The 19,303-nt window shown below is 37.4% G+C and overlaps 1 protein-coding gene across 2 annotated transcripts in view; it reads left to right on the top strand.

The window, feature by feature from the left end:
- SPTLC1 (serine palmitoyltransferase long chain base subunit 1) overlaps positions 1 to 19,303 on the top strand; it is a 75,169-nt gene that overhangs the window by 49,806 nt on the left and 6,060 nt on the right. The window contains exons 7-13 of one of the 2 annotated variants that reach the window (XM_060155559.1): positions 1,311 to 1,440; positions 5,047 to 5,136; positions 10,592 to 10,699; positions 13,100 to 13,195; positions 13,553 to 13,649; positions 14,751 to 14,805; positions 18,922 to 19,039. In XM_060155559.1, the coding sequence (XP_060011542.1) occupies positions 1,311 to 1,440; positions 5,047 to 5,136; positions 10,592 to 10,699; positions 13,100 to 13,195; positions 13,553 to 13,649; positions 14,751 to 14,805; positions 18,922 to 19,039 (694 nt within the window). The remainder of the gene's footprint in view (positions 1 to 1,310; positions 1,441 to 5,046; positions 5,137 to 10,591; positions 10,700 to 13,099; positions 13,196 to 13,552; positions 13,650 to 14,750; positions 14,806 to 18,921; positions 19,040 to 19,303) is intronic. The other variant, XM_060155560.1, reaches the window with a different exon arrangement.

Here is a 19,303-nt window from a genome sequence, read left to right as displayed (position 1 = left end):
TATTATGCTGTTATAGTTTATGCTTTATTTAAACTTTCTGTTTTAATTGGCTTTCTCTGACAGTCTTCCAACAAGGGCAGGGGGGCACTGCTGCCTCATTACTGTCAGGTGGAAGTACAAGTCCAGGGTCCCCACGGAGCCTCCATTGACACTGAGGTGGGGTTATTTTCATTTCTTCTGGTTGTTGGTGAGAGTCCTACTCTTCTCTGAGCCTCCCCTGACACAGCCTAAGCATAGGCAGGGGAGAGTGTCTCTCCCTGCAGGGGATTGGAAGTTAGGTCTCTCCACACAGTCTTCACTAACACCACAGTGGGAGCCACTTGTTACTACCCAGCAGAGATACAAGTTCTGGCTCCCTTCTATGACAGCGCCCACAGGGGTATTGGGGAGCCTTGTTATGGCCTTGTGGCAGTTAGAGTCTGGGCCTCCCTCTCAGCCTTTGCTAGTGTGGAGGGGACAGGCCCAGGTTTTTCTGTGGTTTGGCTGCAGTAGAGACATTTGCCGGGCTGCCCCCTTTCCTATCCCTTTGGCTACAGAGAGCAGACTTTCGTCAGAGCTTTTCTGTCTCTGCCTGTTGGCATTTCCAGTTTGCCAGCTGCATCAGCTCCAAGTTAGAAAAATCCAGGAACTTGTTTCATGTCATTTCTCAGGTCCCTCGCTGGTCTGCCTTTTCTCTCCATTTTTCAGCATCATCTTATGTTTGTCTTATACATGATGTCCAGGATTTTTGGTTGTACCCAGTGAGAAAAATAGGGAAAATACGTCTATTTTCTCAGAAGTAGAAGTGTTGCATGTACTTTTAAATAATACACTTAATTTAAGAAATATATCCTGCCCCCCATTAACTCAATTTAGGAGATCTTACTGAAGATTAACCTGCATGACTCAGAGTTCTCCCCTGGGTTATGTAGAGTCAGTAACCCAGTATTCCTTTTGATGGCAAGTGGTGGCCAGTCAAATCAGAGATGCCACTGATGGTGAGGTACACCAGTATTTCATTTATTTTTCAGAAAGAGAAGAGTACTTTGAATAATATGCCATCCATATAGTAAGATGCATGCTGATTTCTCAGATGTCAAAATATGGCAAGAGTTTGCTTCCTGGAACAGAATCAGTATGGTAGTTATGTGGAAAGGCTTGCAGAGTGAAGTGCAAACAATAATGTATTAAAGTTCAAACATGTTTTATTTATTTGCCATGTTCAGTTTAACAAGTGGATGTTGGTCAACTTACAAAAGCAAGCATTCCTTTTCTGAGAATGTTGACAAGACCCTTTAAACCCCAGTTTGGTGGGTCTCTCTTCTTTGCAGAGATAAAGCTGCCTGCTTTGCTATTCAGAAGGGATTACAGGCATCACGTAGTGACATTAAGCTGTTTAACCATAATGATATGGATGACCTGGATCGACTATTGAAAGAACAAGAAATTGAAGATCAAAAGGTATGATTCTTAAAAAAATAAAACAATAAATAAATTAAAATAAAATAAAATAAAATTTTAAAAAGGTATTCTTTTGAAGAAAATTACGCAGTTCTTTTGTACTTTCTAACCAGCTGAATTATAAGTGAAATGGTAATTTGTCATGAAAACTTGCTTGTGGATCACATTTGGACATTAAATAAGGGTGTTTCTACTTATTAAATGTACCTCAGATTGGAGAGTCAAGCCTGATAGTAATTGCCTCATCATTGCCATAATTATATATGGCAAATTTGAGGAAAGGTTATCTAGACAGCTTTCTAAAAGAGAGAAAGAAAAACAGCATGCATTTTGGGGGTGGAGGGATGTACACTCAACTCTACAGAAGTAATAACAGAACTCATTAGGGCATTAACAAGATGTATCTAGTGAATTCAAAATAGGCTTATTCATATTAGAATAAATCATGTATCAATTCACCGGAAGACACTATGGCGGCAGATCTTAATTTATGAATTTATGAACAAAGTGAAGACTCTTTCTCCCTACCCCAACCTCATCCCAGATCTCTGAGCAGCTGCTCCCTGTGGGAAGCAGCTGCCTCAAGCATGGTTTCCTTCTACCTTGCAACCTATTTACACTTCTTCTCAAGCACCTGTGTAGTCCCTTGGAACAGGGAGGGAATTAGGCAGGTGGAACTTGCTCCTTGTTGTTCTGATAGAGAGTGGAACAGAGGAATCGTGTTCAAAGCATCACTGTTAGAATTAGCATTTATTTGCCCCTGACAACATGATCAGAGAACGTAGTTCTGTGGTCTGTGGTTCTCCATCAGGAACCACTGTGTGTGGATTGTACTGGGAACCCATTCACCACATCCTTTGTCTCAAACACCACTTTCAAGTGGACTTTCCCAGTGTAACTCGTCCGTTACTAGAGTAACTGATAAAAATGGTCATCACATCCTTAATTTTGTGTTAATTTCCATTTTTCCAGATATTTGCATTATTCCTTTTGGATTCTATCATCTTTGTTGAGGTGATAGCCTAAGAGCAGCACTTCATGATTATACACATTCTTGTGATGAATATGTATAGACTTATGCTATTTTATGCTGAGTGTGCTATAGACAGTGTTTTATAATTATATAATTTAGAAAAATCTATAGGGAAAATCTTAAAATTGAGACCATTCCACCGATGAATTTTTTCTACAGATTGTAAAAGATGTCCCTTTTCTGATTCAGTAATGGAATGCTACCGTATTGAAAAACACTGCCTTAGAAAGTGTGACCAATGAACCAGTCTGCTGTAGAGTTACTTTGCCAAGTTAGCATTGTACAAATTTGGAAGACAACATATTCAAGTTCTGTGTGTGTGTTGTGTAAGATTTATAATCTGTGGGACTTTTTTTTTAATGAATAACAAAGTTATCTTAAAATTTATTTCCATTTTATAGTTTTTACCTTTTTACTAATTAATTTATACTACGTATTCCTGCCAAGAGTAGGCTTTCTGAATTACTTTACATTTTGGTTTTTAGAAATAATTCTTTTTTAATTTTGTTTTCACAAAAATAATAAATGTTAAATTTTTAAATATTTTGTACTTAGATGCTTATATTTCCTTTGAAAGTAAGTTAAATAATCTGAGTTTGGATCAAACTCTTTTTGTCAGTTTCCCAACTAATGGGGTTCATATGTTTTTTCATTCCTTTTCTTATAGAGTTCTCTTATCCCCTATTAATCCTTCTTAAAAAAAAAAGACAGTTGATAAAAACAGCAGTTCATAGAAGAAATGCAGATAACTGAGCAAATAGAAAATAGTCTGACTTCACTAACAATTACAAAAATTAGGGTAAGAGGTTTTGCCTGTCCAATTAGGGAAAACTTTTTATGGTAATAATCACTGCCACACTGATGTATGTGAGGATACAAAGGGCCTTCCAAAAACTCTGAGGAGAGCTTCAGTTGGCACAGTCTTTCTAGAGGGTAAATGGGCAGGTATATTCTGGGATTCTTAAATATGCATACCCTCTGGAGTGCTGTCTTTAGAAGAGAATCAGAAGTGGTGTCAAAGATCGAAGGGTATTCACGTGATGTAAAAAAACAAAATGAGGGAAACAACCTAAATCCAACACTGTGGGAGTAGTTAAATAATTTACGGTATATCTACAAGGTGGAATATTAAATCTCCATTAAAATCATGGTTTAAATAATATTAAATAATGTGAAAATGTTCACAACATAATATTTTAAAACCTCACGTCCTAGAATGATTAAAACCCTGATTTGAACAAGGTAATTCACAAAGATATGTAGTTACAAGAAAAAGTTACCAGTGTGTGGTGTAACGAGCTCATTTGTTAAATTCTTTTTTGTACTTTTCCATTTCCCAAGAATATTCCAAAAATAAAATATTCCTTTATTGAGTATTTTAAGATCATAAGAAAGATACTTTGTTTTTTAAAGGCAGGGAGAGGCGGGATGCCCCCATGTCCTCAGCTGTGACCTCCCAGCAGACCCACAGCCTTCAGGTTTGAGTTAGTGACAGAGTGAAGATGACCAAGAATGATGTAAACTTTTGCATGCTTCAGCCAACACTTTTCTGAGCATTAACATACAGCTGTGGGTTCTAAAATACCCCTTAAAGAATAGCTCTGATATTTGAGTTTCTAATTGTTCATTAGAAGCAAGAAACCTTTGAGTAGAAAGGTGGCGGCAAACTCTGTGGAATTTTTTCAGTGCAGTGTACCTGAAACATCTACAAATTCAGCAATGGGAGTGGTTTATTAGTGATATGACATCAGTGGGTTGTGGGAAGGTGTGTGTTACTTGAAAGAGTCCCTCCACTGCACCACCTTCGAACGTCACTGGGTGAGGTCATGGTCCAGTTTTACTTGAACCAGTAGTGAGGAGTAAGGAAGGAAAAGGGTTTCATCTGTTTTTTGGTAAATAAGGGAGATCAGGGTTTGTCTGTTTTTTAACTTTTTATTAGGAAAATTTCTGGCACATTCAAAGGAGACAGTAGTATAGTGAAGCCCCCTGTACCCTTCTCCTGGCTTTGTTTTCAATATTCTGCCATTCTTGTATCATCTGAACCTTCGCCTAACTCCCCACTCAATCTCTGTGATGATGATGATTGTCATCATCATTAGAGTTCTTTTTATTTTAGGTAAAATTTACAGACATTGAAATACATTAGTCCTAGTTATACAGTTTTGACCAGTGGTTATACCCGTGTAGCCCAGGTATCATGGCCCCCATCATGACATAAAACGTCCCCATCTCCCCCAGAAAGTTCCCTTGGGTCCCTTCCCAGTCATTCTGGGTTTGGAGGGTTTTGTTTGTGTTTTAGTATTCTCAGTGTCTAAACAGTTTGTGTTTGTGTGTGAGGCCTCCTAGTTGACTGTGTGACCTGAAAACATGTCTGAGAGAAGAAAGCACTGTTTTTCATCTCAAAATAACAGGATCTCAAACCTTGAGCTTGAAATTAATTTAGTTTGGCTATCTATTTGTTGATTTATCTTGGTGAATAAATCTTGTAGGGTGAAAGTGCTAGAGAGCACATAACAGATTATGTATTTGGAGTTACTGAAATTTAAAACATCTACTTTTTCTTTCTTTTAAAGAATCCTCGCAAGGCTCGTGTAACTCGACGTTTCATCGTAGTCGAAGGGTTGTATATGAATACTGGAACTATTTGCCCTCTTCCAGAATTGGTGAGCAACCATGTTTATTTATTATTTTAGTATTCAGACTATTTGGCACTTAGGCCTTTTGTTTATGACCATTTTTAATGTATAATGTCTGCATTGCTTTGCTTAATAGGTATCATAAGCAAATTCTGATCATACTAGGGAAGTAGATGAACGTTAAATGCCAACCCTGACCTTTAAAGAGTAATCAAGACAGGTTTTTTGTTTTTGTTTTTTTTTGCGGTATGCGGGCCTCTCACCGCTGTGGCCTCTGCCGCCACAGAGCACAGGCTCCGGATGCGCAGGCCCAGCGGCCACGGCCCACGGGCCCAGCCGCTCCGTGGCATGCGGGATCCTCCCGGACCGGGGCACGAACCCGCGTCCCCTACATCGGCAGGCGGACTCCCAACCACTGCGCCACCAGGGAAGCCCAAGACTGAGTTTTATAAAACCAACTTTATTGAGGTATAATTGACACATAATAAAATATACTCACTTTAAGTGTACAGTTTGATAAGTTTTGACAGATGTATACTCCCCTATCACCACCACCACCACAGTCAAGATATAGAACATTTCTGTCACTCCAGAAGTTCCTCATGCCCCTTTGTAATCAGTACCCCATTCCTGGCTGCAAGCCACTGTTGACTTGCTTTCTGTTCCTGTAGTTTTGCTTTTTGTAGAACTTCGTATAAATGAAATCATATAATATGTACTTTTTAAAACTCAGCTTTTTAAAAGGGGATACAGTACACTGTCTTTAGAAACCATGACTGTTGAGATTTTTTTTTAGATGAAATTCACATAACATAAAACTAGCCATTTTAGAGTGTAGAGTTCAGTGGCATTTAGTACGTGCGCAGTGTTGTGCACTCATCAACTAGATAGTTGTAAAACTTTTTTGTCACTCCCAGAGAAGACCCAGTACCCATTAAGCAATCACTCCGCATTTTTCCTTGCCCCCAGCCCCCACCAGTCTGCTTTCTGTCTGTATGGATTTACCTATTCTGGGTATTTCTGATAAATGGAATCATATAATATATGACTATGGCTTCACTCACTTATAATGTTTTCATCGTTCATCCAATTTGTGGCATCATTTATCAGTACTTCATTCCTCTTTTTTTCTTTTAATTTATTTAATTTTGGCTGCGTTGGGTCTTCGTTGCTGTGTGTGGGCTTTCTCTAGTTTTGGCAAGCAGGGGCTACTCTTCGCTTCATTCCTTTTTAAAGCTAAGTAATATTCCATTGTGTGGGTATATCACATTTTGGTTTTTTTGTTAACGGATATTTGGATTGCTTCACCTTTTGGCATTTGTGAATAGTGCTGCTGTGAACATTCATGTACAAGTATTTGTTTGAATCCTTGTTTTCAACTCTTTTGTGTATGTGCCTAGCAGTGTAATTGCTGGATCATGTGGTAATGCTATTTTTAACTTATTGAGGAACTGCCATACTGTTTTCCACAGTGGCTTATACCATTTTACATTCCCACCAGCAATGGAGGAGGGTTTCAGTTTCTCCACATCCTTACCAATGTATACTTTTTTTTTTTTAATTTTTGCCATTCTAGTGGGTGTGAAGTATATTTGCATTTCTGATTTACATTTCATGAATGACTAATAGTGTTGGGCCACTTTTCTTGTGTTGGCCATTTGTATATCTTTGGAGAAATGTTTGTAGAAGCCCTTTGCCCATTTTTAAACTGGGTTGTCTTTTTGTAAAGTTCTTTATGTATTCTGGGTACTAGACCCTTTCCAGGTACGTGATTTGCAAATATTTTCTCTCATTCTATAGGTTGTCTTTTCATTTCTTTGATAGTGTCCTTTGATGCACAAAAGTTTTTAATTTTGGCAAAGTCCAATTTATGTAGTTTTTTGTTGTTGCTTGTGCTTTTAGTGTCATATCTAAGAAATATATTGCAGGGTATGAAGATACACCCCTGTGTTTTCTTCTGAGATTTTTATAGTTTTAACTCTTATTTTAGGTCTTTGATCCACTTTGACTTAATTTTTGTATATTCTGTGAGAGAGGGATTCAGCTTCATTCTTTTGCATGTGGTTATCCATTTGTCCCTGTACCATTTGTTGAAGAAACTATGTTTTCCCATTGAATGGTCTTGGCACCCTTGCCGAAGTCAATTGACTGTAGGTATATGGGTTTATTTCTGGACTCTCAGTTCTATTCCATTTGTCTATATGTCTAGCCTTATGCCAGTACCATGCTTAATTACTTAATTCATGTAGCTTTGTGGTAAACTTTGAAATCAAGACGTGAGTTCTCCATTTTTGTTCTTTTTCAAGATTGTTTTGGTTATTTGGCGTCCCTTGAAATTCCATTTGAATGTTAGGATCAGCTTTTCCATTTCTGTAAAAAATTACATTGAGATTTTTTTATAGGGATTGTAGTGAATATTTAGATTACTCTGGGAAGTATTGCCGTCGTAATGATACTAAGTCTTGTCATTGATGAACATGGAATGTATTTCCATTTATTTCAATTTTCTTCAATTTCTTTCAGTATTGTTTGTGGTTTTTACTGTAAAGTCTTGTACCTCTTGGGTTACATTTTTTTTTTTTTTAAGAAGATGTTGGGGGTAGGAGCTTATTAATTTATTTATTTTTGCTGTGTTGCATATTCGTTTCTGTGTGAGGGCTTTCTCTAGTTGTGGCAAGTGGGGGCCACTCTTCATCGCGGTGCGCGGGCCTCTCACTAGCGCAGCCTTTCTTTTTGCGGAGCACAGGCTCCAGACGCGCAGGCTTAGTAGTTGTGGCTCACGGGCCTAGTTGCTCCGCGGCATGTGGGGTCCTCCCAGACCAGGGCTCGAACCCGTGTCCCCTGCATTAGCAGGCAGATTCTCAACCACTGCACCACCAGGGAAGCCCCTCTTTGGTTAAATTTATTCCGAAGTATTTTATTCTTTTTTATGCTATTATAGATGGAATGGTTTTCTTAATTTCCTTTTTGGATTGTTCACTACTAATTATAGAAATACAGATGACTTTTGTGTATTGATCTTGCATCGTTCAACTTTTGCTGAACTTGTTTATTAGCTGAAACAGTATTTTTGTGGATCGTATTCTGTATATAAGATCATGTCATCTGTGAATAGAGCTAGTTTTGCTTCTTCCTTTCCAAGGATGGATGCTTTTCTTTTTTTTTTCTTGCCTGATTGCTCTGGCTAGAACTTCCAGTACAGTGCTGACCAGAAGTGACAAGAGTGAGTGTCCTTGTGTCATTCCTGCTCTTTAAGGGGAAAGCTTTCAGGCCATCACCATTGAGTATGATTTTAGCTGTGGGTTTTCCATAAATGCCCTTTATCAAGTTGAGGAAGTTCCCTCCTATTTCCTATTTGTTGAATGCTTGTCTCATGAGAGATTTGGGGTTTGTCAGATGCTTTTTCTGCCTCAGCTGAGTTAATCATGTGGTTATCCTTCATTCTATTAATATGATGTATGACACTGATTTTCCTGTAATAAACCACCATTGCATTTGACCATTAAAATCTGAATCTATGAGTCCATCAATTGAGTAGGGATTCAAAATAAAGGTTTCATATCTTATTTTTTTAGTTTTTCACTATTTCTTGAGGAAATCTAGATACATCCTAGATGTCAGTAAAAGAGATGATTTGTTTTCCTCTCCTTCCTTTTGTGAGTGTCAAAGACTGATAGAATAATGTAGGAGAGATAGTCGGCCACAAGATACTAGAACTGTATGTTACAGGGGTACAATAATAAAGCAGTACTGATGGGCAAATATATAGCCAATGAAACAAAATGTAAAGTGTAGGAACAGATCAAGTACCTAAAGTACTTAGTATGTAAAATTACAGGATACAAATTAGGGTTTGACAAAAGGATTCCTGTTTTGTTTTACTTGTCTATTTGTGTTCCAGTACTGTGATGATATTATTAAATATTTTCTAAAACATAGTTTTTAGAAACTATCTCACTCATATAATACCTCATATTAATGGATGGGAAAGAATCAGTATTGAAAAGATGTAATTCTCCCCAAATGAATTTGTTCATTGTTAATGAAAACTCAGCTAAAAGCCCAGTGAGGACCCCTCTCCCAGTTTGATGTTGATTCACAAGATTAGCCTGTAAAATCTTGATGGTTAAAAAATAAATTATCAGACTCAGGATATGAGACATCAACCCATCTTATATATTTCTGTGCATTATTTCTATAGTTTCAGTGGAAAAAATCATAGTAATTAAACATTTAATAACTAAAATTATGATTCTGGCACGAGAGAAGATTACATGAGTCATGGAAAGATTTAAGAGCCCAACTTCTCATGTTATATATATAAAAATTTAGTGGTTGATAATCACTGTATTTTAATTCAGCTGTGAAACTTATCACATACATATCATAAAGGGGTAAATCAGTTAAACACTAGGGGGAAAAATCTGTACATATGTTCAGCCTCCCAATGTATAAACCAAAAAATTTATGAAATAATTAGAAGAACATATAGATAAATATGCATCTAAACCTTAGATGGGAAAGGACTTTCTTATAAGCCGGAAAGCAAAGGGGGAAAAATAAGATTAAAAAACATATTAATGAAAACTTTTTCTGGATTAAAAAAATGAATCTAAATTGGAACAGTGCCTCTGAGGGAAGAATATTTACAACATTTCTCTAGGAGTTTTTATGTATAATCAGACCAGTATTTAACAGATAGATTACATGTCTGTACTCATAATGTCTTAACAGTTCCTTCTTTAAAAATTGGCATTGTGCTGTCTGTATTACTGAGTTAAATTGAACCATTTTAAAGCATCTAAAATACAGTTATTTTTCATTATTCATGGTAGTTATGTTCTATAAAGTGTGTGTGTGTGTGTGTGTGTGTGTGTGTGTGTATTTATGTTCTGTAAAACTGCTGCAAATACTGAACTTTTGCTCCTAGGGCAAATACAGAGTTAGTTTTCTGCAAACCTCTAGTCACAACATTTTCATCAGTCACTCAGTGCATAACGTTGTTTTATATGTGTTTCTGTTTAAAGACACCTTATTTAATATGTATCGTTGATTTATTCATATTGAACTCACAGCCAGCAGTATTATAACTCAGGCCTGAATGAAGCTTATGTAACACACACATTTTTTCCATAAGGCACATCACAGCCTTCTTGCACTTAGGGACTCTAGGCCAAACTTCAGCACTGTGCTTGGGGGCCATTTTAAACAACAAAATCACAAAGAAAAGCACAAAATACGAAAAATGTGGCAGTAAACAGAATGTGAAAAGGACACTTGTTTGCAATATAAGCTGAAGCAGTAGCCTGTTAACTCAGCTGGGAAGGTGCATTTCAGGTGACTCAAAGTTTTTCACCACCCTGCAAATATGCCCTAAGTATCGATTTGGAGGTTACAAATAAATTTTAGCATGTAGGCAGATTCACAAATATGAATTTTATGAATTTTCAGTATTTTAAAGTTGTGTTTATTTACCACTTAGGTTAAGTTAAAATACAAATATAAAGCAAGGATCTTTCTGGAGGAAAGCCTTTCGTTTGGAGTCCTGGGGGAGCATGGCCGAGGAGTCACTGAACATTTTGGAATCGATGTAAGCTCTCCTTTTTTGGAACATTCCCTCTTACAGTAACCATGCAGTTCCATCCTGCTGGGCAGGTTTCATGGGCACAAGACAGTGTTCCTCATCAATGTGCAGGGTGCAGCTTTGGTGTCTGTCACTTCACTGAGCCCACAGAGGATTGGGTCAGCCAGACCAGGGTCCCTATCTTCCCTTGGAACTCAGTGGCTAATCATAGAATTTGTGTTCTGTTTACATGGTAACATTTGATCCCAGCTTTCAGTGTTTCTTCTCTAGAAACAGTTAAATTTGCCTTCCATTTTTTCTTTAAAATCAGTAAGAATTCTCTAAGTTGTCCTTTAGAAAGTATCAAAGCAGTGAAAAGATGTTCTTTCTAATATTTAAAATTCTGTATTTTTATTTTTATTTCTAATATTTAAAATTCTGTATTTTTATTTATTATATTTAAATATATTTATTTTATTTCTGTATTTTATCTGTATTTTTATTTCTAATATTTAAAATTCTGTATTTATATTTAAATAAAATAATATTATTTTATTTTTATTTATATATTTATTTATTTATTAATAAAAATTCTGTATTTTTATTTATAAATATCTGTATTTATTTATTTTTATTTGTTCTTTCTAATATTTAAAATTCTGTATTTTATATTTTATTTATATTTTAAAAATCTGTATTTTTATTTATTTATATATATATATATAAAATAGAAATACCACCAGCATGGATTCACAAAGCCGTTCAAGGTCCCAGACAACTGGAGTGAGTTTTTCATTGTTTCTTTTGCTGAAAGGAAATGAGCCTCAACTAGCCCCACTCTTAGTGGGTTTTGCTCCTAGAGCCTCGGAGAGGAACAGTGTGGGCCCATCTGCAGAACCTGTCCTTACCCACCTCTGTGTGGTTGATGTGAAGGAAGCTTTTCTCCAAATCTTGTGCATAAAAGTTTTGCAACTTGTGTTAAAATGTTGAACTATAAAACATAAACTCACCTTAGATTATTTGCATCCCTCTACCCATACAGACCTAGAGAAAAATGTAGAGCAGAATGAATATCACACCAAGTTGACTGAAACATACTCTTCAAAGACAAACTGACATTTGGCAATGAAATGCACTGAAGAATTTAAGATAAATGGAAATGTAATTCAAGTAAAATTTACACCAGAGCAATTTTTAAGGCATGAACATTTTAAAGAAGGAAAAAGCACTATCTTATTTCACTGTTCTAGTTTTCTCACTGCTTCCAGCAGTTGTCTCAGAGGTAGTATTTATAATGGCTTGAGTAAGAGTGCAGAATGTATGAACCTTATTTGGACCCTAATTCAAACAAATACTGTGAAAAACAAGCTTTGTGAGACAGACGCTTGAACACTCAGTATTTGATATTAAGAAATTTTTCATTTTTTAAGTGTGGTAATGTTTTTGAAAGAGTGCATATCTTTTAGAAATGCACACTGAAATATTTATAGATGAAAACATAAAAAGTCTGAGATTTGCTCCAAAGAAATGAAGAGGGCAGTAGGGGGCTTATACGTGGAACAGGATTGTCCATAAGTTGATAATTATTGAATCTGGTGATGGGGATTCTTTATACTTTTGTATATGTTTGAAATTTTTCATAATGAAAGGTTAAAAAAAAGAATAGTGCACAGGTTTCCTTGTTGGATCTGTGGAACACTTGGGAAAACACCAGATGTGATCTGACCAGTCATTATTATGGCCATCAGTGAGTAATTACAGAATGGCTGCTGTATGCAGGATGGAACTTGGTGCTGGGGGCTGGAGCAGAAGGTGAGGACCAAAGGAGTGCTGAGCTGTTGAGAATGTAGTGGGTACTCAGGAGCCCAGTGGGCACATTAGGTTCATCCACTGCCCAGTTGGTCCATTTTGGTCAGAGCCCATGATGGCCCATTGCCATCATGTTTGGATAAATTGATTTCATTTTTGAAAAGGTAGAAAAGGTAAATGGAATGTAGTACTTGCTCCAAAGTGTTCAAAACCCTGATAGATTTCTTTTTATTTCTCTCAAGTACCTTCTATGGAGAAGGACAGCTGAGACCACTGTTTTAGCAAGGAAATGATCTTATCTTGTACCTCTGAATATGTTTAGTATCAAACAACTTTAGATTTCATCTTTTATCTAGCTCTTCCACGGTGAATAAATTGTCAATGAATGATGGAATGGCAAAAAAGTATAAAGTGAGACATCTTCAGAGGTGGGCTATGAAACATTGGTCCTTTTAACGATTGATTTTGTATGACTTACTTTATTTTCAAGGAGGTAGTTTGAATCCAGATGTTGACATGATTAGTGCTGAAATTTTGTCTCTAGGATTGACATTGGCCTTTCCCCCCAACTTTTCTTTAAATTGAGAAATAACTCCCGCTGTCCCTCTTTTCTGACAGATTGATGATATTGATCTTATCAGTGCCAACATGGAGAATTCACTTGCTTCTATTGGGGGTTTCTGCTGTGGCAGGTCTTTTGTAATTGACCATCAGGTGGGTTCTTTTTAAAAACAGAAGTAAAAACTGAAACCTGTTGCTCCATTGGTCAACTAAAAATGTAACTGCTATTACAAAATTTCATTCTAACTTAGTTTGTCACACAATTTTTATTTAGAAGTAGATTTGTTAAAGAATCATTCAAAATATTTACATTTAGAAATTATCTCCCTTTCTAAAAAAGTTTTGGTTTTGTTACATAACTTCTGTACATGCCTGGGTCTTACCACCTCACCATTTGTACGTGCTATTTGATAGGGAGTGCAGAGATTTGGTGCCTTTAGTTTTTTTAGCCAAAGGAAAACAAAGACAAAAAAAAGTGTTATGTTTTATAACTTGTGTGTTTCTTCTCAGCGACTTTCCGGCCAGGGATACTGCTTTTCAGCTTCATTACCTCCCCTCTTAGCTGCTGCTGCAATTGAGGCCCTCAACATCATGGAAGAAAATCCAGGTATAACCTTTAAACACAGGAAGTCAAAGATATTTCAAGTCATGTTAGCCATGCTGCTGGTTTGCCTTTTTGGAGAAATTAGCTGGAGGAAATGATTTCCCAGACAAAGCTCTGGCTCTGAATTACGTTATCTGGCAATTTATGGGAAAAATGATGGTGAAGAAGTTTTGTCCCTGCCTCAGGGTTTCGGGTTAGAGCTTCTCTCGTGTTTCTGGAGGTGAAGGCAGAGCCAAAGCAAAGCTCGCTCCCTTGGTGGGCAGAGATGCCAGGAAAAGGAGGGACTAGCTCTGGGCCAGTCATCCTTCAGTTTATCGGGGTTTTTTGAGAAATTAGCTGAAGTATGCTAATTCTTGGTACTTATAATTTTATAACTGTTGTCTAGTTTTCCTCATCAGCCTTTGATTCATGAGTTGGTGCTGAGGCCATACAGGTTTACCAACTATTAAAGCTTGCTTAATGGGCAGCCGACTCAATTTAAAATGTGGTTTGGGGCTGTGATAGCGCCTCCTCACCAAAGGCTAAAAGGAAAATGGAAAAGCAGGCCTGGTATTTGTAATTTTAAATTTTATAAATTTCTAAAGATTCAGCATTGGTTTTAATTCAGAGAATCAGTAAAAGTGAGTGTTTCTGTGTGCACATTCACATGCTTGCTTGTCAGATACCTGCCACTCCTGTCTCCTCAGATATTTCAGTTTGTGGATTTTCCTTAAAAGAAAGTGAAAATATCAAGAAGAGATCATAAACATTACTGCAATGTCTATTTTTTCCCAAATTGTTCAGGGTCCAGAAATATTTAATATATTTGTACCCTTTTGTTCTTGGCCAGATAATTTATAGTATCTTAATAAGAACAAGAGCCATTGTTTTGTTGTGGAAAACCTCATCCCAGATTTTGCTGAAAGTTGGGTGAGCAGGTGCCAGCTAGTATATGCCACAGATGAAAGTTGGGGACCTTCAGAGGAGTTACTGGCAGTCTATTTGTGTGTTATTAGTGGGCAGAAGGATTTGCTGCATTTTAAATTGATGAACTGGATCTTTAAAAACATTTTTAGATTAGTATATGCAGTCTTCCAAATGTACTAATGTATTTGTTTCCTTCAGATATTTTTGCAGTGTTGAAGGAAAAGTGCAAACGAATTCATAAAGCTTTACAAGGGTGAGTTTTACATATTTTCAACCAACTCAAAAGTTTATCTGCACAACATTTAAACAACTTGTGAAAAATTTTGAATGTCACCTCTTTGGTTTTCAGTGCATTTAATAGGCTTGAGTCAGTTTGTCTAAATTGCAGCTAAGAAACCAAAAACACAGTTCATTCAAATTTGTCTCTGTGTGTGAAACCAGAGCATTCATTTTGTCATTGTTTTAAAATATCATAACTTTGTTTTTCTAAAAATGATACAAGCTCGTTGGTAAAATACTACAGCAGTACAGAAGGTAACAAAGATGAAAAAAAATAACACAACATGCTGCCACCAGAAATAACCAGCATGAACACTGGCGAATCTCCACACATCTTGTAAGGATAAAAGGATGACAGTGGGTTCATACTGTCCATGCTGCTTTTTAGAAAATTACTGATTTATTTTAAGTTACTTCAAGAAAAAGAAACAAGTGAAATAGAAGTGAACCTTATGAGTGTTCTGTTTACTTTTGTTTTAACAACACAAGAGTAGTTCTTTAAGATTCCTCTAGAATTGAGAAAAAAATTGAGGCTAGTGACATCTTCAGGCAGATTTCTTATCTTACAGAAAATGATCTCACCTTGCCTGTGGTTTCTTTTTGCCTTTCCAAGTTGAAACCTGCCTTCTCAGTCATGGAAGTCCTATCCCTATTGCCAGATATGGAAACTAGAAACTTTTCTAAAAAGGACAGTTAATAAATAAGCGGGTCACAGATGTTCCCGATAAAGTAGGGGGAGAAATAATTGAAGTTGGGTCTGACTTTCTGATCCTAACAAAAGTCCTTGTATGATTTATGGTAGAGAGATATTATTGTTTCCAGTTACATTGGCTTATGAAATATTAATAAACCAGTTCAGCCTAGCACATTGGAGTCACTGTCAATTCATGAACACCTACCTCAGATGCCCTTTATTCTATGAGTGTTAATTTGTTTATTTTTTAAATCCAATCCTCTACTTTTCCCAGTTCTTTCACACTTTTTCTTCTCTCCAAAATCCCTAACCCTCTGTCTCACTCCACCCAGTTTTAGCTGACAGCCTTGCCTCATGCTGTCGCTTGGGAACTCCCTCATTTTCCCTCACAGACCTGCACACCTGCGGGTATCCGAACCAGTCTTCCCTCGTGTTATAGCCAAAGAAACGTTCCTCCATCTATCACAGCTCTTCTTTCTTAAGGACCAAGTGCCTTTGGTTGTCTCCTCTCCTTTCTCTTCAGTCTCTCCCCTTTCCTGAGTCATTTGATTAGCATTCAAGTACACCCTGCCCTATCTTGTCTTAAATTCTTCTTTCCTGTGGCCCCATACTCCCCTCTAGCAACTAGCCCATTGCTCTGCTTCTCTTTATAGCCAGTCTTTTTCCAGAGTTGTTTATGCCCTCTCCACATCCTCACCTCTCATGTACACTTGAAACTACTGAAACCCACCTCTACGGCACTTTACCCAGAATGTTCCTGTGACTACTGAGGGATGACTGTATTTTCTGATGTTAAAACATCCTTGCATTCCTGAGTAAATCCCTCCTTGATTACAGTATATTTTTCTGCCCTGTTAGAATTTTGAATTTTTATATCCGTATTTATAATTTAAATGGGCCTATAATCTTTTGTTACAACAACCTTACATAACCTAGGAATCAATGTGTGGTAGCCTCAATAAAGTATTGAGCAGTTTTTCCACTTCCCTGCGTTATGGAGCCATTGTATAAGACCAGGCTTGATTATTTGTTTCTTCAAAGTTGAGCAGGACTCCTCTGTAAGACTCTCTAGACTTGGGGCCTTTGGGCTGGGCATAGTCTGTGATTCTCTCTCTTGTGTCTGTTATTTCCCCTTTTTATTTTCTGTTTCTGTCGTTTTCATTCTTATGATAATCTGTCCAGGATTTTGCCCAGCACGTTTTTTAAGTTTGATTTTGTTTTTTACTCATATTTTGTTTTCTCTGATTGATTTTTTTTTCCTTATTTCTCTACTTTTTTGTTTCATTGAATTGTGTTTTTTTACTCTTTTTTAGCTTTTTACATTTAGGTTATTGGTGTTATTATTTTCCAATAAATATCTTAAGGATAAACATTTCAAAGGCAGTAAGTATTTTCAGTGTTCAGTTCTAAGTAATTTTTTTTTAGTCTCCTCTAATCAGTGATTTGCTTCTCTCATCTCTGAGGTTGCATTTGGGAGAGGAAGTCAGCGGCCTATGCTGCTTTGGGTCCTTGCTGGAATCTTGAAGAGCTCCTAAATTCTAACAGATAATTATTCATGTCCAGCGCTTTCCCCACACTAAGCACATGATGGAGACCACGTCTGAACTGTTGATTGTTCTATCCCTAGGACCTAGACCAGTGTTTAGTATTTCCATTTGGTAAAATGGGTAAAATAATATGGTAAATAATGTGCTCTCCAGAAATGCTTTTTTTCAGTATAACAGGCTCTGAAACACAACTTCTAACTTTCTGAACTCAAGTTATAATTCTCTGTCCATTTGGTTTTAGTTAAACTTTAATGCAGCATCCAGGCAGCCAGAAAGAGGGCATTTTGTTTCATTCCTTCTCACACCAACTTGCTCCACCTAACATGTGAGATGAGCCCATTTGATCAAATAATAAGCTCGATTGGGCTTATAGGTGCCTTGTTTGTATCAAGGAAAATCCAAGCCATTTAATTCATATGAAATGCAATTTGAAAAGTAATTTTTTAAGTTCTCCCTGAGAGTACATGACCTAAAACAATTAATACTTCTTTGTGTACAAGTTTAACACATTCAAAATTCACCTAAGAAATGGGTTTTGAAAGCATATTTCTTAGTTTCTACAGTAGTAAAACAACTGATCTATAAGGTTTCCCCATATTCCAGAAGCCCTGGAGTCTAAGATTCCATGATTCAAATCTGCAGCCTGATTTACTGAGAGATCCTAGTGTGATGCATTACATTTAAAGAAAGTAGACACAAATTAATGATGTTCAAGGGTGGTTTGAAAGGCAGGTGAGCTTAGCTTCCTCACTTCATGTGATACTCGGCACAAGTAGTCATTCAGTAAAAGCTTGTTGAGTCCTAAACATGTTTGAAGAATCGAATATGCCAGCAAGTGCTTTTTGTGCTCATTTCATTCTAAGGGAAAAGCAAATCTTTCCAGGTAAAGCAGACTAAATGAAAGCCATTTAAAATGTTTAGCCCAATTTCAAATAGACATGTATCACTCTTTTTGTCCTAGGAGATAGGTCAGAAATCAAACCATACACGGCTAAATTATATGGCCTACTGTTCTCATAACACTGCAATAATCATTTGAAAATACAGGCTTTCACCCCTAAAGAAATCTCCCTTCCTTCCTGAGAAACAGCAGATTTCTGTGCTGTTAATCCTAAGAGAGAAGAAAATAATTGTAATTCAAGAAAAATTTAAAATTAAACATGTACACAAGAAGACAGCTTTACAACCTAAATATACTGTTGGTGATCAAAGTATAAAATTTTAGTGTCAGAAATTATCCCTGTTGTTTATAAAAGACAAGATGCAAACTAAAGATTTAGAAAATAAGGAAGCAACATTATCAATTATAATATGTTATCCATGGAGGAAACAGAGGTAATAGAAAATGATGGTGCAGACACTTCCCTAAAGTGGGTGATGCGGGAGGCCCCCCCTGGACCTGGGACCGGGCGTGTCTGGCGCTAACCGTGCAAGAACAGGAGAGAGCAGGTGAGAGGAAGCGACAGGGCAGAGGCCCAGGGCTGAGTGGGCCTGCAAGGGGCCCCTCGAGGAGGGGTTGGCCCCAGCCAAGGTGGGTGAGGCGCATAGACCGTCTGGTGGGAGGCTGGGGATGACGCACGTGTTCTCTGTGAAATGTGAGCCGGAGGGTCCCGCGGGACCGGGAATCCTCTTCCCAGCCATGCTGCAGGGTGTCCTAGACTAGGAAGCACTGCCCAGAGCGTGCATTTTTACCTCCCTTTGTCAGATCTGGAATCCCACCACATGATGTTTCCCATGGAAGTCCCAAGTTTCTGTCACCTTCATTAATGCAGACTTTGTAAAATTATTTATATGTGAGAAATCTGAGCTCGGAAGAGCATTTATGCTTGTGTGTGTTACCCTTCCTCAGCATTTCTGGATTAAAAGTGGTGGGTGAGTCCATTTCTCCAGCATTTCACCTCCAGCTGGAAGAGAGCACTGGGTGTCGAGAAAGAGATGTTAAACTACTTCAGGAAATAGTAACTCAAGTGAGTATCCAGTTATTCGGGTGAATCTCTTCGTACTCTTCTACCCTGAACCCAAGCAATTTTTAAGGTCATTTTTAAGAATGCTCTCTTTGCCCTAAGAGATTGGGTACAACAGGAATTGTGGTTACCCCTCTGGTGACATGGAATTGTTCCGATGCCCAGCCTTCTCGACATCTGTCCCTGCCCAGTGGAGTCTGTAGCAGTCTCTGCTGACAGGCTGCAGGTTATTCCATTGGGTCAATTTTCAGTTCACATTGAAGTTGT

The sequence above is a fragment of the Lagenorhynchus albirostris genome, chromosome 7 (assembly GCF_949774975.1).
Source record: "Lagenorhynchus albirostris chromosome 7, mLagAlb1.1, whole genome shotgun sequence".
In the NCBI taxonomy this organism is placed as follows: Eukaryota; Metazoa; Chordata; class Mammalia; order Artiodactyla; family Delphinidae; genus Lagenorhynchus; species Lagenorhynchus albirostris.
This window is presented reverse-complemented; position numbering and strand designations above follow the sequence as displayed.